Source organism: Lethenteron reissneri, chromosome 31, assembly GCF_015708825.2.
Source record: "Lethenteron reissneri isolate LAM-NWPU_2019-01 chromosome 31, ASM1570882v1, whole genome shotgun sequence".
Lineage (NCBI taxonomy): Eukaryota > Metazoa > Chordata > Hyperoartia > Petromyzontiformes > Petromyzontidae > Lethenteron > Lethenteron reissneri.
The window spans coordinates 11,494,413-11,519,484 of NC_083809.1; the positions used below are offsets into that span (position 1 = coordinate 11,494,413).

The 25,072-nt window shown below is 49.3% G+C and overlaps 2 protein-coding genes across 4 annotated transcripts in view; both read left to right on the plus strand.

The window, feature by feature from the left end:
• The window catches only part of LOC133349855 (uncharacterized), a 29,998-nt gene extending 28,417 nt beyond the window's left edge, over positions 1–1,581 (plus strand). The window contains exon 7 of the mRNA XM_061563660.1: positions 1,536–1,581. Coding sequence (XP_061419644.1) covers positions 1,536–1,581 — 46 coding nt within the window. The remainder of the gene's footprint in view (positions 1–1,535) is intronic.
• Positions 1,327–24,792, plus strand: PAN2 (poly(A) specific ribonuclease subunit PAN2). 3 transcript variants are annotated; one of them, XM_061563572.1, is made up of 28 exons: positions 1,327–1,489; positions 2,642–2,812; positions 3,147–3,460; positions 5,448–5,573; positions 8,137–8,306; positions 9,671–9,791; positions 9,994–10,071; positions 10,588–10,855; positions 11,669–11,835; positions 12,059–12,234; positions 12,565–12,661; positions 13,704–13,823; positions 14,158–14,277; positions 14,877–15,005; positions 15,225–15,424; positions 16,057–16,199; positions 17,892–17,998; positions 18,453–18,551; positions 18,730–18,806; positions 18,955–19,090; positions 19,661–19,798; positions 20,270–20,329; positions 21,273–21,363; positions 21,807–21,964; positions 22,459–22,602; positions 22,689–22,868; positions 23,216–23,309; positions 24,147–24,792. In XM_061563572.1, the coding sequence occupies exons 3-28, from the start codon at positions 3,293–3,295 to the stop codon at positions 24,320–24,322; spliced, it is 3,543 nt and encodes a 1,180-aa protein (XP_061419556.1). In that variant the 5' UTR covers positions 1,327–1,489; positions 2,642–2,812; positions 3,147–3,292; the 3' UTR covers positions 24,323–24,792. The 3 variants fall into 3 exon arrangements, with proteins under 3 accessions (XP_061419556.1, XP_061419554.1, XP_061419555.1); XM_061563570.1 differs by lacking the exon at positions 2,642–2,812; XM_061563571.1 differs by lacking the exons at positions 1,327–1,489; positions 2,642–2,812 and adding an exon at positions 1,492–1,630.
• Positions 24,793–25,072: the final 280 nt, after the last annotated feature.

A 25,072-nucleotide genomic window follows, 5' to 3' on the forward strand; every position in this document is an offset into this window, starting at 1 on the left:
CCACTAACATCACCAACACCAGCCACTCGATATCAGCTACAGCAGGGGTGGGGAACCTTTATCTGCCAAGGGCCATTAGGATATTTATAACATCATTCGCGGGCCATACTAAATTATCAACTTAAAAATCTGCCCGTTATATTTGGTCAAACATTTAATTAACCTACCCCTAATGTGATGGCTGGAACTGCTTCTCTTTGGTGAGGCGTGTGATGTTAGCTGGTATTGATGATGTTGCTACTCACAACTGTTGTTCCAGGTTTGCTCCTAGATTTATTGAATTTCGAGTCCCGCCTGCAGTTGCCTTGGCAGGGCCACACCAAATGATTTTGCAGGCCTTATACGCCCCGCGGGCCGGATGTTCCCCACCCCTGCGCTACAGGATGGAAGTTTCACCGTGCCTTCGCTCTCTCCCACAGTTATATGATATCGCAAGCTATCACACGCCTTCACGTGATAGTACCGCATCTGATCACTCCATCTCCACGGTGGTCAACCCTGCTAAGTTCTCCTCATTGTCAGTCTTGTTCATGCACAGCGCAAACAACTGCGATTGCGCTCAGTGGGGCATGGTCCAGCAACAGCAATACGGGACATTGCTCGCAACAGCAACAGTATCATCATGGCCACCAATCTACGCTGAGCCGTGGACAAATATGGAGATGAGGAATTTACTCTGTAACTATCCTTAAGCCGGGTCCATACCTGATCGATCAGTTGCCAACTCGGTTACATGAAACTGAATAGCTTATGTGTGGACGTCTCTGCAAGCGGTTGCGAGCAGTTGTAAACAAATGTAAAATAATACAGGTTTTTATGAGTTAGATCGCGTAAATATAAATGTGTCGTTAAACCCGTCACAACCCGACGCAGCCTATTAGTAAGGTTTGTCACATAAACAGAACGTGCCAATTTGTTACTAGTACAGCATACCGGTGTGTTGGAGAGAAAATCCACAACATTTACAACCCGAGTACGATTAGTCATTCAGTTGCATATGATGAAACTGAATGGCTAATCAGTTAAATACTAAAACAGTAATATATTTAGCATAAAATACTACATTTATTACCATTTAATTGTACTCTGAATTTAACTACGTATTAAATACAACATTTTATAGTATTTAGTATTTAAAACACTAAATCACATTAAATACAGTACTATTCCTCCCTGTAGTGCTCCTACATCGTCACGTGCTTCGTCCCGGTTTAAACCCTGCCCGCGCCGCCTCCTGATTGGCCACACGAGCACGAGGTCACGCGACAGCCGCTCGACGATACCATTGGTCTCGTGGGTGACCCCCCCCCCCCCCCCCGTGGCGTTCCCTCGTGTTACTGGTTCAGCGTTGAGGGACGCGTCTCTCGCCGGGATTGTCTCACGGCGCCGGCTTCAGGCTCGACTTTGAACGCGTTCGGAACCCTTCGGGGTCGTCGCCGACGCGGCACCCGCCTCCCCGATAGCAGCCAGGAGCCTGCGTCGCTGCGAGGTAGAATCCCTCTGTCCTGGCACCGCCCCGCGCGCCGCGGGTTCAGGCGTCACAGCGGCCTGGGAATCGTCTCCTCGGCGCTGCAGTTCTGAGATTTATCGGCCCCGCGTGAGCGTGGCCAGCCCGCTTGTACCCCCTCATGTGAGCGTGCTCCACCCCGCCCCCCCCCCCGGACCAGCCCTCACGTTACAGAAGCGACCCCTTCCCCCCCCACCACCCCACCGCGAGAGCCCCGCGCGGCGCCGTCTCTGGGGTTCGTTTCCCGGTAGCCGAATCAGGCCAAAGCAGGCTTCACGCGGGGCCTGCCTAGTGTTATTCTTCTTTGGCCGAGTTATTAACTAACCGAGCTTATTAACTAACTGTAGTAGTTAGCGGCTCGCGTAACGAGCCGCTAACTACTACAGACAGATAGTCACCCGAATGAGTTATCGAATCGATCGCTTAATATGTAAACTGAATCGCAAACTCGTTCTGTTGAGGAACTGCGTGTGTTTATCTTTGTGTGGTCTGGGAACTGCTACTGTTGTTGTTTTCGTTGCCTTGCCCAATCTTGATGCATTGGACTGATACAATCGAATTATTTATATTTAGTGACTTGCTTACCATTTTCTTCAGTTGCACTCCTATCGTTTATTGTATTGTTTGCTGTTGTAACTCGCTGACCATCCGATACTTGAAGCCTTTCAAAACGAGCTTCATAGCTCATGGGATTCCTCGTGCACTCAAAATACAAGATTCTGATTGTGAAGTCATCAGTCGGGCACCACCAGCTGACTACCGGACTAAGTAACGATTTAATTGCCTCGCTCAGTCACGCAGCTAATCACACAAATTATTATTACCCTGTGTTGGACTCAATCGCAGGACACGCGGATTCTCACTGGGGCCCCATTCCGCTGTGAGAGCTGAAGCGATGTACATGGTGGAAATTCGATATTCCTATGACAGGAGCCACATTCTTCTTCACCCCCCGTTACTAACAATTTCCCATCGCTACTCCCCACTGGTACTCATTCTCCTTGAGTACTTGGTGACTCCCCTGTCAGTGCTACAGTCTCCGTTATCTAATCTTCCTCGTAAGTACTATACGTATTCAACTAAACCTCGTATGTTACCTAGTAAGGCCCACTGAGCTACGTATCTCTCTTTCAGGAACGACCTGGCCACAAATTAAAGCTCAACGAAGTGGCTTATCGCATGGACATGTATCGCAGCCAAATACTCTAAACGCGTGTTTCTTAATGTGGTGGGGAAACCCAGAGGACCCGGAGAAAAACATCCACGCTACCACAGGGAGAACGTGCAAGCTCCAAATATACACGGGTCAGGATCGAAACCACGACATCTTGTATACCAGGCGAGGTCGTTAACATCTCGCCACCGTGGCACTACAACAGTGGGGGGATATTAGTACTGTAGTTCCCCAATCAGTACCAGCACCCCTGTTAGTTATTCTCACCCCAATCAGTACTCATACCCCCATCCCCTACTATTCTGTCAATAACTCGTCAGATCTCACTACCCCCTCGTAAATCTCCTATCCAGCCGGTATTAAATTACGTGTTTTTTGTTAGTGACTTGAGTAAATTAACTCTTGTTTTGGATTCATGCCTTCTCTGGGAAGGGCAGCCACATATCTAAGTGTCTCTTTTTCCAGGCTGTCATGTGGTCCACACTCTGGATTTGCTAGAGCGCGTGCTGAACGGATAATAAAGTGGTGATGGGCGCTGGTCGGTGAAGGCAACAGCACGGGCGCGACCTGAACGGACGAAGAACCCTGTTGTGCCTTGCGTTTCACCAACCATGGAGTACAACGCGCTGAACGGCAGCCTGGGCAACTACGCTGGGGCTTTGCACCCCGGAATGGACTCCAGCCTGGACCCAGCCCTGCACGGTGGCCTGGAGCCCGTGGGCCTTGGTGCTACAATGATGGATGGAGATGGAATGCCTATCGACAGCCTGCCTGTCGGGGTGAGCGTCATTAATATTGAATAATATTAATTATTACATCTCTATAGAAAAAGGCGAGCGAAAGGACTTTTTGTGAGGGCCCTGCATTGGGTTTTTCAGATGTTTTCAACCAAGTATTGAGTGTGTATATGTGTGGGAGGAAACTAGAGCATCCAGAGTAAACCCACATGTATGATGGGGCAGCACTCTATCTGTACAGATGGAATCAGAGCAGTCCACTTGCTGTACTGCTTTCTCCTGGCGAGTCAGTGTGGCACCTACCAAAATAATCACAACTGTGACCTCTGTTCAACCACATGCAGTCACATGACGTGACCCCCACTCAGGTACATGTAGTCGCGCATGACGTGACCCTCACAGGAAGGGAGTTTGACAACATTTGCGTGATCACCAACTCTCGCCTTCACAGTGCTGGATTACAGGCGTATGCCACCGCCCAGTCCCCGTTGATCACCAAACACCACCGCACTCCAATAAGGCAGTGTGGCTAATGGGATGTGCTCAAAATTACACTGATTTTATGTGGAGAGACAAATATAAGGAGGCGATTTATCTGCTCATTTAATTTGTTACGTATATTCTCCATAACGATGCTTAATTAATATGTACTATTCCCGTTACACGCAAGTTACTTGGGACAAATAGATTATCACTCATGGGTTGTTAAAGTAGACAATGGGTCACTACAATAAGATTATACACTGCAACATGGTTACCAGGGTACCATGTGCAAGATACTATTGATATGCGTTTATAACTTTTGGATTTTATATTGCTCAAAGCAGAATTTTGGTCATTGTCAAGCCACCCTTACCCCCATAATTTCCCTTCCCACGACTACCACTTGTGTGTGCACCACTCCCACCCCTGACAACCACCACCACTGCTCGAACCAGCCCAACCTGGTGTCCGGAGGAAGGGGTGGGGGCCTGAAAAAAGGGCTTTGTCCTAAAAAGGAGAGGTGCTATCATTCTGCTGGCTCCTTCTTACTGTCTTACATGTGTGTAAAAAAAGCCTCATGGCTCATCGGATTCCTCCACGTTAAGGATTCAGAATTCTGAAAGATTCTGAACGACCGGTGAGCTACGGACCTCGGGTTGAGAACCGCTGCTCTATGTAACAGTTAAAAATACATGTTATAATGAACGGAGTGTTTCAATTAAACCTTTTACCACTTACATTTGTGTCATTGAACACAGAGCCATGTATTTCATGTACATTGGTGGATTTTTAGGTGTGAAAACGTTTAAATAACCTAGGGGACTGAACATTTTTGGAAACTAACATTAGGATTTACAGTGAAACATCATTGGTTTTCCAAGAGAGCAAACCAAAATTATATATCCGGTTAAATGTTGGCTAGGGGAACACTTCCCATAAAAGCATGTATTTAATGTTATTTATCCCCCTGCTATGTATTTTTAATCTCACTGATCTTGTGCTGTATATCTCTCTTCAAATCTTCTGTCGCTCCATACCGAACCCCTCTGTGCTGTGTCTGCTTCTCTGTCAAGACATCTCCTTGCCATTTGTCTCTGCTTGCCATTCACCGCACACCTCCATGCTGTGCCTCTCTGTCCATACGCTTCCCACACCGTGTGTGTCTGCTGCTCTTTGTAAGTCTGTTCCATGTCTGTCTCTGCTTTTGTAAATCGAAGCACCTCCCACCTCTACATTTTGTGCGGTCGGGAGGGGGTGGGGAATATTTTTAGCTGGAACATATAACGTTGTCTGAATGGGGAAGTTTTAGAACGAAAGAGAGGCAACATATAGGTGAGGTTTCACTGTCAAGGAATATTGATTATTACAAATTATGTCCAGCGATACAATTCCGCATTTGCAATATAAATGACAAAACATTTATATATTTCAAGTTTGATGTAAGATACACGATTAGGTGAATTATATCACTCGTCAATCAGAATGTTTAGTCTACCATCGCATGAGGTGCATGGTGGTGGTGCACGGTGTGTGTGTGTGTGTGAAGGAGGGACTTCCGCTGATGGAGGGTGCCTACTCGGAGCTGCACAGCATCATCTCGGAAGTGGGTGTGCCCATCAGCACCTCGCACTTCGACGTCCACGAGGAGCTGCTCTGGGTTGGCAACCAGGGGGTATGAGCAAGCACCATGCACACACCCACACCCTGGCAGGACCGACAGCAACCGCCGTTCGGCACTAGGTGGCGGTGACGTCACCACGACGCTGGTGCCATGCTAGGTGCACTTTGAGGCCACGTGAAGTGTAGACGGCCTCGCTGGCAGGAGGTCACGGAATAGACCCAGGTGCCATGGGTTCACTGACTGAACAAAAGCTTCATAGCTCATCAGATTTCTCGAGGATAAATCAAGATTCTGATAAAGATTCAGATTCTCACCGAGAAGCTGACACACTGGAACACGCTAGCACACTCTGCCAGGCTCTTGTACACCTTATCATACCCAGGTATACTCTATCAAGAGTTGCACGAGCATCCGCAGAAGTGAGTTGTGTACCTTCCTACTCATGGCCGGCGCTAGGGGGTGTGACGTGTGGCGCGCAGGGCGATCAGAGGAGGCTCTTTTTATTTATGGATAATGTGTAGTTATGTTTGTGATCTATTGTGCGTATAATCGCGCCACCTTGTGGTGGGTCTGTGGGAATTGCATGACTGCAGCAAATTGGAAGATGTTGTGCAATATGTATTTTGAACTTCATCTTTGCTTGTGCAGCCGTCTGGAACACTCTTCCGATGTTAGGAAGCCACTGGAGCTATGCACTTTTAAATCTATAGTAGAGTGAAACAATTTTTCTTAGAACTGATGTTTGTGTTTAGTTTTTTGTCCTTCCCCCGCACCTTCGATCAGCATGGTTGGCTGTGTACAGTGCGAAAGAAGTTCAGCATACATACATACATACATGCACCTTATGTAGCCAACCGCACTAATCGGAGGTGCGGGCAAAGTGCAACAAACTAAACACAAAGCAGTGAGTTTTCCATTTAGATTTAAAAGTGCATGGCTCCAGTCGCTTCCTAATATTGGAAGGAAGAGCGATCCAGACAGCCACAGAAGCGGATCTGAAAGCACGCAATGCAGTGACCGTCTTTGTTCGACGGCTAGCCAATAGCCGCTGGGAGGATAGCCGGAATGCGTGTGATGATTTATGCCCCTCGGCGAGATCGGAAAGTTGTTGTGGTTCATTTGTGGTAAGAACTTTGTGTGTAATGAGCTCGACCTTATAAAAATAGCAGCGTGACCAATGGCGGAGCCAGGATTTTCAGGTAGGGGGGCAACCCCTCCAGCAATGAAAAATGATAGCAGTTGTTAGTAACTAAGGACTTGTCCCTTGCTTTTTATTCGACATGTGTGCAGCGATGGCGCAGCCATTGATTGAAGGTCGAATTCGAACCGCGTTGTGTGATCGGCATCACGCTCGCTGAAGGTGTTTGCCTTCAGGGAAGTCGTGTACTGTATACGCAACTGCGCACAATTCTGAGTCACTTATAACTGCCTTGCCGTTACTTATTGCCAATTATGGACTCAGACTATTGTCAGATCATCTCATAGAGTCCCTGGCACGTAATAATATACTACACAGTGGCAGTGGGGGTCGCAAAATGCCGATTTATTACTAATAAACCCCAATGATCCGATCGAAATTAGGGATTTCGATCGGATCATTGGGGGGGCACGTGCCACCCCCCCCCACTGTGTGAGCGTGACTAACTCTGGGTCGCAATTGGCTGTGGACGGATGTGTGGTGCTCTAGACTCCGCACTTTCCACCTGATTTATATTGAAAATTGTAAACCTAGCCATTTATGAAACCTTCATTAAGACCACACGAATACACGAATTGGGGGCGGCAGGGTGCAGGGGAGACTAAAGCAAAGTGTGCTACCCACGAGCCATAACAGTGATGCCTTGGATATGATGCAGTGTGCATTGTGCTAAGGGAATGTAATGGAAACAAAATAGCTCGTGTATGTATGTTGAGCTTCTTTCGCACTGTACTTAGCCAACTGTGCTAATCGGAGGTGCGAGGGATGACGGACAACAAACGACACACAAACAGCAGTTCTGAAGAAATGAGTCTTCAATCTGCATTTAAAAGTACATGGCTCCAGTGGCAGCCATGACCTATTCACTGCTGGATGAAGGCCTCCTCACGACGTCGCCATCCCTCATAGTCTTACGATGCCATGATATCGCTCCTGCATGTGAGACGACATTATTTCCCCATCTCCATAGTGGTGGCCCTCTTTGGCATGTTCTCTCTCCTTTGGTTGCCATTCCATCACCAGTGCATGTCTCTCTGCATGATGGGAATTATAATGGGCGTTACAGTGGAACATGTCTCTTGGAGACTGGGGTCTCGTGGTTGAGCACTCTATTCCCTTTGCCACTACCAATCTTTCTCTTGACGAGCAGCGTGTCTTAAGCTGCCAGTAGCGATTATGAGAGCTTAGAGGTGGGGGAGCTTTTATTGGTGAACGCTTATTGAATTTCTTCTCGCGTTAAAGACAGCAGCTTTAGGAAGTCTTTATACTTGCCGCCTCCGCCTGTGTTGGTGCGAGGGTTGTACCGGACGACGTGACTGCCTCTCGCGTGAGCGGCGTGGAGGATTGGCCTGCGGCTTGATGTACGTAGAACTTCTTTCCCACCGTACGTAGCCAACCGTGCCGCTTCCCTTGCAGGGCCGCGTCGCCTCGTACTATGGGCCAGCGATGGAGCGCTACTCGGCGTTCGTCGTGCACCCCGCGGACGAAGTGCGGCAAGTGCAGAGCCTGGACAATGGCGTGCTCCTCCTGACCAAAAACAACCTCAAGTGCTTCTCACGAGGCGGCCTCATCATGTGTGACTACATGTGCGTGAGTAGGGTTCACATCGTGTGTGACTGCATGTGCGTGAGTAGGGGGTCACATGGTGTGTGACTACATGTACGTGAGTAGGGGGTCACATGGTGTGTGACTACATGTACGTGAGTAGGGGTCATTGCTTGTTTGCCTACATGTATGTGAGTAGGGGTCATTGTGTGTGTGCCTACATGTACGTGAGTAGGGATAACATCGTCTGTGACTAATGACTACATGTGCGTGAGTGGGGGTCACAGTTGTGATTCTTTCGGTCGCTTCATTTGTGACTGTTGAGTGAGCAGCCCCTCACAGGACTATGTGAAAGGATGTCCCTTGGTATGTGATGGTTTTGCACGCACGAATGGATTTTATTTTGACATTTACCCACAAGTGTGGACTTGGTTTATGTTTCCTTCCTACGTTAGAATTTTGCTTGTAGCACTAAGGGTTTCATTTCACATCAGGGTGCTGATCTAATCAGTTTTGTGATCTTGCACCTGCCTTGCAATGATGTTGCTGGGCTCGGTGGTAAAAAATAATGTTTGTTTTGCCAAAATAGTGTTCTTTTTATAATCTCCACTGCGCTTAAGAAAACAGCATTGTTGAGAATTTTAAGCACTGAGTTTATATGAACACAATGTTCCAAGAAAAGTTGTTCCTCTTAACCTTTTTAGTGGGACACATATGCACCTTGCCCTGAGTCTGAATAGATTATGAAGTCTTCATAAAATATTACATTGGTTAGATGTATTTTTGGATTCCAGAGATTGTGTTTGAATGTCGTAGTAATATCGAGAATATCAAATGCAGGAGAAGATCCGATGGGATTTTAGATTTACATCTACATTGCCTCTTTCCCTGATGCACATTAATAACAACCCTGACTCCAGGAATTGCTGACTTCAGAACGGTGGGCACAGCACCTAGCCTTGCATTCAGCCACTTCGCTTGTGTTGAGTGCTAAAAAAAAAAAAGCAGTAACATGGTGGCATACTCGTGCGTGATATAATAAAGCCTGGCACGCGACGTATGGTGAAAATGAGCTGTCGTGAGTCAGGAACTTGAGTGTGTCTGGGCTGCTGACTATAATCCGCCCATGTCTCGGATAAACAGATTGGAAGAAGGTACACTTTTTGGCTCTTAGCAGCAACTGCACAGCTGCATTTATCACAAGGGCCAGAAGAGACTTAAGCTCTTTTAATAACTTAGCGGGCCATTGGTGTTTCAAGAGCACTCGTGGGATATGATGCCAGTGCACCTTGTTAAGTGTTCAGATTTACAGCGGCCCGTGCCCACACAGTAAACTCCACCCGGCATTCATTTCTTGCAGCCGCGCTGTGTGAACAGAAGATGTAGACATGTCCTTTGTTTTTAGGACGGAGGAGGCTCATGAAATGCACTGCATGTTGCTCACGACCAACAACTCGCTGCTGATCGGAGGCCAGCAGAACCACATTCTTGAGCTGGACCTGAGCAGTGCCCAGGAGATGCAGAAGGTGCGTGGTACCGCCCTGGCGGCGCTAAGCACGGATATATGGATGCCTTTGTATAAAATAAGATCGGCACCCACAGCCATTGATAACTGGTATAAAAATAAAGATCTGTTTCACTGTTTTGAGCGCTGTTGGGCATTGGACTTGGCAGTCGCGTTGACAGCACCTTCTCCGATTTGTCCCGCACCTGTGTTCTCGTTGGCAGTACGATGTCGAAACCACAGGGGTGACCATCATGAAGCAAGCCAACAGGTTCTTCTTCTGTGGCCACGCTGGAGGCAAGGTACCAAAATGGCAACATTGCCTCAGGATGTACGGTCTTGAAATATTAGCCGCTGTCTATTAACCAAAGTCGCACTGCGCCGGCACACCTCACAAGTGGTGTGCTAATTGTTTTTTTACCCTTCTATCTGGCAACAAAACTGACACCTTTTTACAAGGAGTCATGTTTGCATAGACCGCAATACCTGCAGTCATAATACAAACAAAAGACATAACTCTGGTCCAACCCATGTGAGACGAGGTTCTAAGGAAAGCTGTCTCGGGTGTGGACCAATCAACTTCAAGGACAGTGCACATTATCAGAGTTATGTCTTTTGTTTGTATTATGACTGCAGGTATTGCGGTCTATGCAAACATGACTCCTTGTAAAAAGGTGTCAGTTTTGTTGCCAGATAGAAGGGTAAAAAAACAATTATCATATTTTTACTGGCAAATGAGGTTCCCATAGTGTAAGTGGTGTGCTGTGAAGCGGTGGCTCCGTATGCGATGTTCACCTCCGCCATCACGCCTCGCCTAGGTGACCCTGCATGACCCGCGCACCTTCAAGCCGGAGCACGAGTTTGAGGCCCACGCGAACAACCTGTCGGACTTCGACGTGCACGGCAACTTGCTGGTCACCTGCGGGCTCACGGCGCGCCTCAACCGGCTGGCGTGTGACCGCTTCCTCATGGTGTACGACATGCGCATGATGCGCGCCGTCACGCCGCTGCAAGTGCACCTGGAGCCCGCGTTTGTACGCTTCATCCCCACCTACACCTCGCGCCTCGCCATCATCTCCCAGACTGGTGAGCACTGCCCTCGCAGGCACGCGCCGAAGGTGGCCGGGGCGCTCGAAGGCACGCCATTTCTAAAGCGTGCGCGCGTTATCTCAAAATTAACAACATAAAAAAAATCCAGGCGCTCACGAGACATCTAAACTGGGGGGGCGGGGGTGGGAAAGAAATCGGAGCTCTTTAGTGTAAGAGTGGGGGAGAGTGCCTCACCCAGTCATGCAATTCAAATGAAGCTCAAGAGACTATCAGCGTGGTTTAGAAGCACACTCTTAGAATACTTATCATCGTCATTAACACTGCCTTGCAGAAACACGTATATAAAACTGAAATTAGAGATTTAACTCAACCGTCTTACATTTGCATGGAATTGTCATATTTCTCATTGGCAATGCAGTGTTAATGTCAGGTAAAAAAAATGTGCAGGCTGTGATAATGATGCTGATCTTCAATGATTCTCCCTGACATTAGCAAAGCCTGCATGCAAGTGTGCCTGTGCATTCCAAAGACAAAGATCCCCCGTATTGCCTGAACAGAATGGTGGGGCAAATGCTGTTAGCGAGCACCTATGCAGACTGGCACGGCACACGAGGGGGTGGGTGGCCAACACCACGCCCGGCTGCCTTTGTCTCCCAAGTGGTGATTTTTACACACCCTACCAGGTACTCACTTGAGGCTGAGTCGACCTAGGGAGGCCCATAACAGGTTCAGATAACCGTCACTGGCATTGTCCGTGAACGGGAATCAAACTCGGGTCGCTGAGTTCAAAGTGTGGCGAGCTAACCTCTATACGACCACTCCCCCCCCCCCACACCACCCCACACACAGGGCAGTGCCAGTTCTGTGAGCCGACAGGCCTGGCCAACCCGGCCGACATGATGCACGTGGACACGGTGGGCCAGCTCATCATGGCCTTCGACGTCTCCTCTAGCCGCCAGGCCCTGGCGTTCGGAGACTCTGGCGGCTGTCTGCATCTCTGGGCGGATAGCCCACAGGTACGTCGTCACCTCGAACGGCACACACGGCGCATGGGTTGTGTAGCGACGTTCTGAGCATTCTTGTTATTGTGCTTGTGTGTGTGTGTGGCTTGCTTTTGGCCACGCACCCGCTCGTGTGCCATGCCGGCTTTCATAGGTGCTCGCGAACAACACTTGCCCCAACAGTCTGTTAAGGCTATACAGGGGGATCTTTGTCTTTGTGGCGTGGCGTGATGCACAGGTGACCTTTAACGAGTACTCCCGCGAAACGGAGTTTCCGTTGCCGTGCATGTCGGACAGCGTGCCCCACTTGGACTGGAGCGACGACTTGGCACCTCTGTCCCTCGTTTCCATGCCGTACACCAGCGACGCGTTGCTGTCCGACTGGCCCACCTCCAACTGCGCCGCCATCCGCCGGTCAGTGAAGACCCGGAGCCATTGCGCATGTTCGAGACAACCACTGTGTTTTGCTCTTTGACGGTGGCACTTGAAAGTTTTCGGAAAATTCTATCGTTGTACATCTTAATTGACCTCGTCGTATTCTCGCTGCAAATTAATGCGCCGGGTGGTCAAGGTGGCTATGTGTACGTGGCTTGTAATCCAGCCATGTGGAGGCGAGGGCTGGCGGATCACACTAATGTTCTGAAACTCCCTTCCCGTGGGCATCGCGGTGCCACAACTCTGGCCCGCCAGAAGGTGGGGGGTGTCGTTGTTGTTAGTGTGGCTCAATGCTGTCTTGCCCCGCAGGAGGGCCCCTCCCGTGGACCCCGAGATTCTGCGCTCCATGAAGATGGTCGGCTTCATCGGCTACGCCCCCAACCCTCGCACCAAACTGCGTAACCAGGTTACCCCACGCAGCCACCGCGTGTGCGCCCCGCACGGCACACCTGTGCTGCTCGAGATTGCGGGGCTTTGGCGTTCGGCCCGTGGGAGAGGAAAATAGGTCGTGGACATAGGTGGTTGCCATGGCAACAAGAGAGGGCATTTGGGAGTGCTGGAGCTATAATGGGGTTGGGCGTTGTGTTCTGAAACAGAATATTTATACTAGAGGATGAGCTATGACGCTCTTTTTCTCAGCCGTGGCTGGTCATTATTTTAACGCTGTGGGCACACACGAAATTGATTTTGCCAAGGCGAAGGTACTCTGCAAACCCACTGGCTATCAGAAAAGATTCGTTCATGAAGCCATCCAGATATGTAAACACAGACACAATTTCAGCCGAGAAGATGGGTACAAACTGAGCAATCATTGGAAGGACGTTATTAACCAATTTAGGTCATAACTGGCTGTGTTGTTCCCTTCCTACCTACCTATGTTAGCAGTTATTTTCGACTCTGAGTTACATTCACTAACACAGTCACCGTTAGCTGTGTTAGTAAATGGCGGCTTGCCATTCTTTTCCACCTTCATGTGGTGATGGCTCTTTCGGAGCTCTCTCCGAGCTTACATTTACGAGCAAACATTGACATGCTAATCTCTCACAATACAATGGCCACCCCCACAGCTTCGATTGTCAAGATTTACCCCATCTTACCTTTACATGCAAATTTCATCTCTAGCCCCGCCCACTGACCCTTGGGCTACACCCATCTCAAACCTTTATAACGCCCTGCCTCATCAGCACTCCTGTCATATATTTTTTCCTGCCTCAGCAGCTCTCCCGCTATATATTTCACCTGATGACGATTGTTTGTGTTGCGATGGAAACGTCGTGATATTGTTATTTTTTTATTAAATTTTTTCTATCTACGTGGCTTTACCGAAAGACCCAAATAATTTTTTTCACCTGCATGGTGAGTCCAGCCTGTGGTGGCACGAGTGGACGTTTTCCCTGCGACAGACAGTCAGCTAGGCCTACCCCCGTGTCCGCGTGAAACACGAGCAGATGCCCTACAAGCTGAACGAGGCGGATGGGGAGGCGGACGGCTACTCCCAGGTGCCCGAGTCGCCCATTGGGAGGGAGGAGGAGCCACACCTCTACATGGTGCCCAAGAAGTACAGGAAGGTGGGTTTCTGGCAGCAGCTTGGTCCAGTGGTTTTAGCAGGTGGGGGGGGGGGGGGGGGGTGGCACATACTTATGCGTGGGAGCCGTGTGCCGTTGTCTCTAGGGGCAGCCCAATCACTCACGCACTCGAGTCGGCAACACGAGCCTTTTCACAAGTACGGGATCGCCTCCTTTAATGTCCGGGACATTCAATATTGCATTTAAATAACCTTTGTGAACAAAGGAAAGGTATCCTGTCGACCCAGCTCACATTTTGAATGTCGTGAGCAATCGAGGATACCTTGGGTTTAAGTTTCCTCCGTGTAAAGTGTTAAGTTATTCTTTTTGTTCACAGGTGACTATCAAGTATTCTAAACTTGGCCTGGAGGATTTTGATTTCAAGCATTACAACAAGACCATGTTTGCAGGGCTGGAGACCCACATTCCCAACGCTTACTGCAACTCCATGATCCAGGCAAGCAAGCGAGTGGTGTTTGTCTATGTGGCATGAAGTGTATAGGTATCACCTGGTTTGTGAGTCAGATGGTGTGGATGTTAGGTGGTGTGTGGGGAGCGATGGGGTAGTGGTTAGCACACTTCGCTATGAACTTGCCAACCTGAGTTAAATTTCCAGACCTTGCTAATATCAGTGTTGAACATCTGAAATAGTTCTGGGCCTCCACCAGGTCAACTCAGCCTTAAATGAGAACTTCATATGGTGCGTAAACATGAGCATTGGGGAGACAAAGGTGGTCAGGCATGGTGCTGGTCATGCATTACCACTCCTCCGCCAGTCCGGCCTTCATAGGTACTCGCTTAAAAGAATTTGTCCCAACAGCTTACTAAAAAAGGCTGCACGGGAGGATCTTGTCTTTGTTAAGTGGTGTGTGTTGTGTGTGCTTTGTTCTGGCCACACCACCCCCTCGTGTGCCTTGCCAGCCTTAATATGGAGTGCTGCTACTTGCTAACAGCAGTCGCCCCAACATCCTGTGTACGCTATAGAGGGGGGTTGGGGGAGTCTTCGTCTTTGCCGTATGTTGACCGAGTGCTGTGTTCGATCCGCACATCTTGCAGGTGCTTTACTTCTTGGAGCCAGTGCGCCGTTCCATCCAGAGCCACCTGTGCCAAAAGGAGTTCTGCCTTGCTTGCGAGCTGGGATTCCTCTTCTACATGCTCGATCTCTCCAAAGGGGACCCGTGCCAGGCAAGATCGTCGCGTGCTCGGGCCACACTTGACATCGCCACGTGGCGCACGCATTGTCTTGTGTTTGTAGTGTGATTGCACTTGGGCACATCACCTCCGATTAGCACGGGTGGCTACGTACAGTGTGAAATAATTCAAGATATATGCAATATTAACAGAGCCTCGACTGTGAAGATGGGAAATGCATAATTGCCATCTAATTCTGCTTTCGCTGCACAGGCCAGTAACTTCCTGCGTGCTTTCCGCACCATTCCGGAGGCGTCGGCCCTTAGTCTCATCTTGGCGGACTCTGACGAGGCAACGGGCAAAGTGAATCTGGGTCAACTCATCCAAAGCTGGAATCGCTTCATCCTCACGCAGCTGCACCAGGAGATGCAGGAGCAAGAGGGCATGCCAGCCTACCGCAGCATAACTGGCAGGTGCCAGCCTCCTCTTGGCCACTCCCTGATGCAGCCTAGTTGCCTCTTCCCTCAACAGTGATACCTAAACATGCTATTACTCACGTCACTAACCAAACGGTGGTGTGATTTTATCTTCATCGCCTGGTATGCAGGATATCGAGGGTTCGATCCTGACCCTGACTCCTGCTTTATGTTCTTCCTATGGTCATGTGGATTTTTTCTCCAGCTCCTTTGGTTTTTCCCTCGACATTTAGAAACATGCATTGAGATTATTTAGAGATTTTTTTTCGGCTATAAATGTCCAAATGATGAGCCACTTTGTTGAGCGATCATTTGTGGCCCGGTCGCTTCTGAAAAATAAGTTAATACCTCGGTGGGCTTGGCCTGGTCGGATGGGGATGGTTTAGTTTTATTTGTATGAGTATGGGTGATTTATTTACCTTTCTTGGACTACTATCACGTTTTTCTATTGTGGTACCCCACCTCACTGTACATCTGTGAAAAAGAGCTTTATAGCTCGTTGGATTTAATTATTCCAATATAAATAAATATTCAGAATCTAATTCTGAACTGCTGTGGGTTAGGTGTACCCGTAACCATTGCTGTAACGGCGCGGTGGAACTAGTGAGGTGACGCTGTTGTGCGTGCAGCGCGCAGGCCTCCAGCGAGTCGGTGGTGAGCCAATTGTTCGGCACAGAGTTGGACAACTGCAGCACGTGCCGCTGTGGGAAGGAAACGTCGCGAGTTTCCTCCGCGCTGCTCTTCACGCTGCACCACCCGGACACCAGCAAAGGTGCTAAAGCCTGAAACCGCACATGCCAGTACTAACCCTGGCCCTGGCGAGCCCATAAAATCACCAACAACACCAGTAGTCATACCCCGGCGACGCAAAGACGTGTATTTGTGTCACTCCGCGGAGATCGTGATAGAACCATGCCCATAGGATGTTGTGCAGTCATGCTTCGTTCAAATTCAGGGGCATGCATAATCCAAGGCTGCGAGAAATGTTTAAATATCGGTTTAAGTTCGCTTTTCCAGCCAACTGTGAGAGTCAAGAGGCAGAGGGGGTGGTGACAGTGTGGAGGCCAGGCCCACAGAGCCTCGCATATCATGAGGTGTGGGGACACGGTTCCGCCACTGTGCTTTTGGAATGCTACCAAAGCCACTTCTGGACTGGTGGGCCCACTGCCCTCTTAGCCCGGGGGCTTACAAGGGTAAGACCTCGTGTTGGGTGGAGATAGCTTGCGGATTAGTCTATGGGCCAGAGCACAAATTGGTGCCAGCTATGGTGGAATATGTTGTAATGCCACTTGATTTGTAGCTGCTATGACTTTATTGTTGACCCACTCATTTCAAATCGTTGTCAAATAATTCACTGTTATTGACCCCATAAAGAAATTGGAACCCCTAAAGTGATGCCACCCCATCTGAGACATCTGGTCTGGGCTCGGTGACTATGTTGACCACTGGTTGTTTAATATTTACTGCAGTGTGCTGACTCGCGTATGTGTAGTGGGTAATAATCGACGGAGAACTTCTTGTGAGGCAACACGATATTTATTAGGACTCTATTTTGCAAGGTTTCTAACACAAAGGGGTAGCGGCCCCTTTACCCGATACGTGGGAAGGTATGGCCTCTGGACTACACCGGCCCTAGTACTGGGAAACCCGCTAACTTCCCGTCCTCCAGCTGGAGCCCTAGGGGAGGCTACGCTGACCCGACCGTGCCAGGGTCTTCGGGTCCTGACCACTGGCCTCACTGAGCTCCGGCCCTTAGAAGGACGACGGAGATTGGGGCCCAGGGTCCTAACCTCAGCCCAGGTCTTCAGTCTTCGGCTTGGAGATGACTGAGCCAGACCCTTGAGAGGTCCGGCTTATATACCAGTTCGTGGCTTGCTCCGCCCTAGCCACGCCTCCCTTACAGAACTTTCTGGAAGGTGACATCATCCCCCAGTCCCCCCTCCCGGGGTCCGGGGAATGTGTCCCAGGATCCGCTTCCCAGCGATTGTCGTTGGCCCCTTGGGCCACGGTCACTGACAGTGGCGTGGTCAGCGCTGCCGTCGCCCCCTGTTGACGAGAAGGGGGAGCTTCCAGCCAACTGGATGGGGAGTGCTGATTAACGCCCCCTACATATGTAATGATTCAACGATTAAATTAATTGTTATCCTCAAGATAATGCATCGAATCGGGTGTTTAAGAATCGTTTGAATTTTACACGTTTTTACATGAGGTTAATAGCCTCAATCAGGCAGAACATAGAGCTCAAATGAGATGGTACAAATGACAAACCAATTATTTTTGAAACCAAGCGGGACTCCAAAATGCTGAGGGATGTTACATGGCTACCCGCAGCAGATACATTCTAGATATCTGTAGGTTGTCACAGCACATCATTAATGCAGAAATAATGCATCTGTAGGCTCATTATTGGATGCTGATGCTGACGGTGATAATTTGTCTCACGTCCACCGTCGTCTCCCGCCAGATGAGCCGGGGAAGTTTTATGAATTTGTGGAGCTGCTTCGCAGGAGCATTTGCTTGGACCAGAGCACCCAGGCGTGGTGTGAGGTGTGCGAAAAGTACCAGCCCACGGTGAGTCGGCCCCGAAAGGCACACGCATGTTTACACGTCCGCGCACACACAACTTCTGTCGTGCACGTGCTTTGCACTGCTTTGGAGAAAAAAAAATTGGCATGGGAAATCAAGCTATGCTCGTTGGTATAAGGTGCAGTAGTAGTGTGACAGGTTAGTTATAGTGGATACTTCTTGCTGCTTTGGGCTATCCACGAGCATGATGAACTGTTAAACATTCTGACGCATTTATAGATGGTCATGCATCGCCCTATCAGGGGTTTGCTAGATTGGGTTGAACATGTGGGAGGGCATTTCGATCGCTAGGCTAACCCAGTTGACCCATGTCGCTACATTGGGTGAAACCTGCGCATGTGTCCTCGTGGTGTCTGCACTGGTACAATGCAGCAGCTTCCTCTGCGTGCTGTTCCTGTGTTGTGGAATACTGCCTTGCCAGCTGCCTCTGTGACCACAGGTGCAGACCAGAAAGCTGCGCCGACTGCCTGACGTGCTCGTTATAAACTGCCAGGTCAACTCTCCCAAGGACTGTGAGTTCTGGAGGAATCAGTCAGAGGTACGTACGGAGTCCACAGGGGAAACTCCTGCTTGCCATGAAATATATTACATCTGCATTATATAACTTTCATTTTCTTTTCCGTAACCAAATAATTAGCAGTGTGTCGACACGGTGACCCGGTGTGGTTGAGAGCTCGGGTTCTCCGATGTGCCGGTGGCTCTCTCCTTCCCTGCAGATCGCCTACCGCAGGCTCGTCGCCAAGGAGGAGGCCGAGGGCACCAAGGCCCACCCCCCCGCCAAGATCCCCGAATGGTACCCACCGCCACCACCACCATACTCGCACCCCTTCTCATCTCCTGGGGTAGAAAACAAATGTGTCGTGCCTTCCATTTTACAGTCGACGCCTTGTCGCGGGCGGGTAGGGCACGAATGAAGCGGTGCGTTGTAATTGCTGACCCAGGCCCATGGCGGCCGAGGGGCTGGAGCTGGGTTCCAACCTGGATGAGATGAAGAACGTGTGGATTCCCTACGCCTTTCGCACCAAGCTCGCGGAAGACCGCAGCCTGGACATCACGCCCTGGAACGAACTCGACAAGGTGCGCGCGCCGTCTTCACTCGGCTGCCCGGCACACGGCTCGCAGCTGATGGCTGCGGGTGGTTCCACGTGGAGGTTGCATGTGTGCACGTATGTTGAACTCCTTTCGCACCGTACCTAGCCAACTGCTACTTGGAGGTGCAGCGGAAGGACAACAAACTAAACACAAGAAGCAGTTCTAAAGAAATGAGTTTTCAATCGAGATCATTTAAAAGTGCATAGCTCAAGTGGCTTCCGAATATTGGAAGGAAGAGCATTCCAGACGACTGCAGAAGTGCATCTGAATGCGCGCGATGCAGTGACAGTCTTTGTTCGATGGCTAGCCAAAGCCGCTGCGAGGAATGCATGATGGTTTATGTTCCTTGCCGAGATCAACAAGGTATTGTGGTTCATTTGTAGCAAGCACTTTGTGTATAATGAGTGCAACCTCATAATATATTCGTTCGGCAACCAGAAGCCAATGCGGCTCGGCGAGGCCTGGACGGACATTGTAAGATCTTGCAGTACCCGTCACGACACGCGCCAAAGAGTTTTGCTAGTGGATGAGCACAAGGCGCTGTGGTTGGTGCAGGTGGAGGACGGCGAGGATGATGGGGGCGGAGGGGTGTACCACCTGGCGGCGTCCGTGGCACACGTGCTGGACCAGCGCACCGGGGGAAACCTGATGGCGCACGTGCGTGTCGGTGAAACCTATCACCATCGGAAGGAGGTGAGAATCCACACGCCCCGGAGGGGGATGGAGGGCAGCATAGGAGAGGGGCGACAGCACGGTCATCAGTCACGTGGTGGAGGTGCACTCTGTGGTTTTGTGCCCCCTGATTGTATGGGGCAGGTGTGAAAGGCACAGTCACTGCATTTGTCTTTAAACGAAGCGCAAGGGGAATTTAATTGTCTGCATTCCTACCAACGGGTGGGGTGAGTGTTGGCACAATGGTTATCACACTGTGGTTCAAACCACGGCTAAGATCGGTGGTGAGTGATAAATAAATCGTCGCATCCCGTGCCCCACCCCCTTCACCAGCCTACACTGATTAGCGTGGTGAAATATGGTCAAACAACTCCCATGACTGATGGTGTGAAAGGCCTTCACCCAGCACTAGAGACAGGGTTGTACATTATTGTCGTTATCATTGTGCCTGCTGATGCTGTCTCTGACATCTAACACGTGTTTGTTCCCCAGGGTGTCACACACTTCCAGTGGTATCTGTTTAACGACTTTCTCATTGAACCTATTGATAAAGTAAGTGACCTCATTTTAATATTATTGCAGACACTTTGAAGCATTTGTGTTTAAGAACAAATTATGCTCCCAGTGTGTAGCTTTGTTTATGGCTGTCCTGTGCACATGTGTGAGCAACCCCTGGCTCCAGGTCACACTGATTTTCTGAACTGTAGCTTATTTCCACTGTAGGATAATGCATCTGCATACTTCCTTGCACTGACGCACTGAAAGCTGATTTTAGAGTTTCTAAATACATTTCCATATATATAGCACTGTACTTTTAAACCATGACTAAAACGCAGCTTGTAATTGTAGCAGAGTGTTAATCGAAATATAATTCAACAAGCAATTGGGAAAAAAAAGCCTCATAAGCCTACAGAGTGCGTGTTGCACGAAGAACTGCGGCTTGCGTATTCCGAGCAAGCTCTGATGTGAACGAGCGAAAGTGGGCGTCCGCTCTTGCAAGACCCGTTGCCTGGTGGCTCGGCGGTCGAGCGAGCGGCTCGCAATCCGAGAGTTATGGAGTTTCATTTCCTGAGTGGGGGTTAACGCAGGCCATCGGCTCTCTGGGGTCGATAAAATTAGTATCACCTTGTAGGGAAGTCCGGTTTGTCCTATGGAACGACTTGTCCGCCCCCCCCCCCCCCCCCATAAAATAGGTGGCTCAGGGCTGTAAAAAGGAGATGAGCACCACCTCAGTGCTCAATTGAGCAGGAAATCACTTCGATTTTTTGAATGAGCTTCAGAAGTTTATTATCCGAGTAAATTACCTGTTGAGCTACAACAGCTCTTCTATTTTTAAGGGTGACTCGGCCGGCTCAGACAGATACAGCAGCAAGTGTTAATAAACTAAATATAACATGTAAAAATATAAATTAAAACCAAATCATCGTACAAAACAATTACGTACGTTCGCATTTGTATTGTTTCTACCTCAAACATGAAAGTCTCTGCCCACCAGTTTGAAGCCGTGCAGTTTGACGTGAGCTGGAAGATCCCGTGCGTGTTGTACTTTGTGCGGCAAGACCTCAACTCCAAGTACAATGTATCAAGTGAGTGAATATCAGTGAGAGATTCGGCGAGTGGCTATGTGAGAACCAGGGAGCTTGCATAGCCCTTCTTGATGCCAGCTGTCTCCGGCATTGGTGAGACGTTTGCTCCCTCACCTGGTATACAGGAGGTCGTGGGTTCAATCCCGACCCTGGCGCCTGCACTTGCATGTTCACCCCGTGATCATGTGGATTTTAGTCCGGGTCCTCCGGTTTTTCCCACCACATTTAGAAACACGCGTTTAAGATTACTTGGCTGCTATAAGTTTCCACGCTATAAGCCACTTGGTTGAGCAATCATTTGTGATAGCCAGATCCCTTATGAAAAAGAGCTACATAGCTCAGTTGGCCTAACCTGGTACGGTATAAATAGTTTAATAGTTTTCTAGTAGTGCAGTGATGGTGGCGCTCGGTCACGTGACACGGCCGTACCTCTTGGCCCCCAGTCAAGAATCCGATCGAGCCAAGTGTGCTGCTGGCGGAGGCGTCTCTGGCCAGGAAGCAGCGCAAGCGCAACGCCACCTTCATGCCACTGCAGATCTCGGAGCTGCCGCACAAGGGGGACCTGGTCGGCCTCGACGCAGAGTTTGTCACACTCAATCAGGTACGGGATTTGCGTACAGCGTGTGCATTACACCCGGTACACGGCACGCCCTGTTAAGCATGTACTCCTGCCGTAGATGCACTTTGCCCCGCTCTCACCCAGACAGTAAACGTGTTAATAATTAATAGATTAAATTAAAGTCAACGATACACGCATCAAATCATACGTGTAAGTATATTTCGCGGTAGATGAAGATGATATACACACAGACAATTGAGCGATCGGGACAGAACAAGCAAGGCAGATAATGCAAACGACATGGATAATATCGGTGAGACAGGAGAATTAATCCGTGAAGCGAGGCACGGGCGGGGTGAATTGTGATACCTTCCAGATATGTCGCATATAAATGGGACATCTTCCAGCAGGACACAGAATGCCTCTGCTGGGTGAAAGATTTGTATTATGATCGGGAAAAGAGAAATTCATCTTCATCCCCGCATGAGTGAGGAGGGATCAGCCTGTGGAGTGCTCACATGCGCTACATCTTGCAGGAAGAAGCGGAGCTTAGGAGCGATGGAACAAAGTCGACCATCAAACCCAGCCAGATGTCGGTGGCAAGGATCACGTGCGTGCGCGGGCAGGGCGCCCACGAGGGCATTCCCTTCATCGACGACTACATCTCTACTCAGGAGCAGGTAAACACCCTCACTAACCTCACCGCATCTGTTAAAGATCTGCCTGCACAACACCCGTGATAAACTCGCTGAATCATCCCACGTAGGTCGTGGACTACTTGACCCAGTTTTCGGGCATCAAACCAGGAGACTTGGATGCTAAGGTCTCATCCAAGCACCTGACCACCCTCAAGTCCACATACCTCAAGCTGCGCTTCCTCATCGACAATGGAGTCAAGTTTGTTGGGCACGGGCTGCGCAAGGACTTCCGTGTCATCAACCTCATGGTAGGGTCGTGTGAGGAACGCGTTGGCGGGTTTCGGTGGCTGTGCACGTTTTTGTACGTGGATGTGCAATGCACTTCACCAACGATTTTATAAAAAAATAAAAACTCCACCCCAGTACAGTCAATTATTCGACATTCGCTATTCGGTGAATACGTGTTTTTTTAGATACATTCTACGTGTTGACAACTTAATTTATATTGTACTTATGTAAAGTAGTTGACGTTTCTGCACGAACTGAAGTTGAATTGTAACAAAAAACTGTGAACTCAAATGGATGCTGAACCTTCGAATGGGTTTTGTGCTCTCCAGTTGACTTTCAGATTCACTCCGTGTGTTGCACTGGTTAGGTCCCAAAGGAACAAGTCATCGACACGGTCATCCTCTTCCACATACCCAGGAAGAGAATGATTTCTTTGAGGTTCTTGGCCTGGCATTTCCTTGGTACGTAACTACATATGACGCATTTACAAATTACTGTTGCTTTGTGCAGCAAATAGCCGCATTTAAGGTGACATTGATAATGCTGATGCGCCAGCATTACACGGGGGTGTTTAGTCATCAGTCTTAAGTGGCCAGAGGAAAATGTTAAACTCATTCAGCATTTTCCAGGATGTAACAAGACCAAAAAAAAACCTCCGCACTAATCACTAACAGCAAAGCACATACATTGTAAATGTTGTGGATTTGCTCTCCAACACACCAGTGTGCTGTACTGGTAACAAATTGGCACGTTCTGTTTACATGACAAACCTTACTAGTTGGCTGTGGCGGGTTTAACGACACATTTATATTTCTGCGATCTAACCCCCAAAAACCTGTATTATGGACGTACACTATCCTCGCATATCAGGTAAACAGAGAAAATTGTGTCAATGAAGTTTCTGTTAATGTTGAAATGATGACTCGAGGTTTCCGCTTAGTTTCTTTGCAGTTGTACTGTTGTCCAAACAACACGTGGTAAAATCTGGAAAAAACATTGGAGAATGGTGGCCTGGAAGATTTGGTTTGTTGTTGTCATGTTGAGCCATGTGCTTTGGCCAGAGGTAATCGGGATCCCGACGTGCCGTTGCCCTGCACGTGCTGGAGGAGGAGGCTGTCATGGCCCTGTGGCTATGTGGGGGGGGGGGGGGGGGGGCTGACGTCACTCGCATAACATTGGCATACATATGTATAAATGTAATTATCTATGTTTCTTGTGTATCCGGTGCTCCGCACACAAGTCAAGTGTCGAAGCGTTCGCTAAATAATCGGCATCCCCCCCTCCCTGTGCCCTGGCAGAGCTGCACATCCAGGCAGAGACGCACGACAGCATTGAGGACGCCAACACCGCACTGCAGCTCTACAGGAAGTACCTGGCGCTCAGTAACAACGGTCACGACATGGACGGCTTCCGCAAGACGCTCAAGCAGCTGTACGAAGAGGGACGCAAGCGTGACTGGAAGGTCCCCGAGTAGCCATGCTCTGCACCACCCGGAGCAGCCTGCATGCGCTGCACGAGCCGCTGCACGAGCCGCTGCACGAGCCGCTGCACGAGCCGCTGCACGAGCCGCTGCACGAGCCGCTGCACAGCTTGGCACGGCTCCAGGCGGCTTTGCGAGCAGGGAGTGCGAGTGAGAGGTCAACCCTTTTTAAGCGTCATCCTAAGGCCACCTGTCAGCCAATATACACTACTGTACTTTTGCCACACTGCTACAAACACAACTCTTATTGTTGGCTGTCTTTTTTTTTAGTTGGAAGTTTTTTTGCGATTTGGACCCCCTCGTTAATACATTGATGTGGCAATTTTGTAAATACTGCCTTTTATAATGTTTAGTGTTTATGCGCACGCCACTTGCAAAATACATTTTTAAAAGAAATCCTTTTGGTCGACGATAGTTGTCTGATGTACATGCGCCTATGTACTTAAATAAATGTGCAGATTGTTGGTTTGCGTTCATCCCGTCTATTTCAGGTCCCGATGAGAGGGTCTGTGGTTGTCCTGACTTGGGTGTACGTTTGTTCCACATCGCAGTGCCACGTCTGGAAGGTGGTCAGCCTTCTGCTCCCAGAGCAGCCTCGTGTATTGTAGGTCGTAGGAATTGAGAGCTGTAACTTGCATTGCACTTTGAGCTTCAAGAGTCATTCTTTATTTGTTATAAGACAGTCAATATTTGAACATGTCCCATGAAACAGGGTGTGCTTTCACCATTGTTCATGCAGTACAC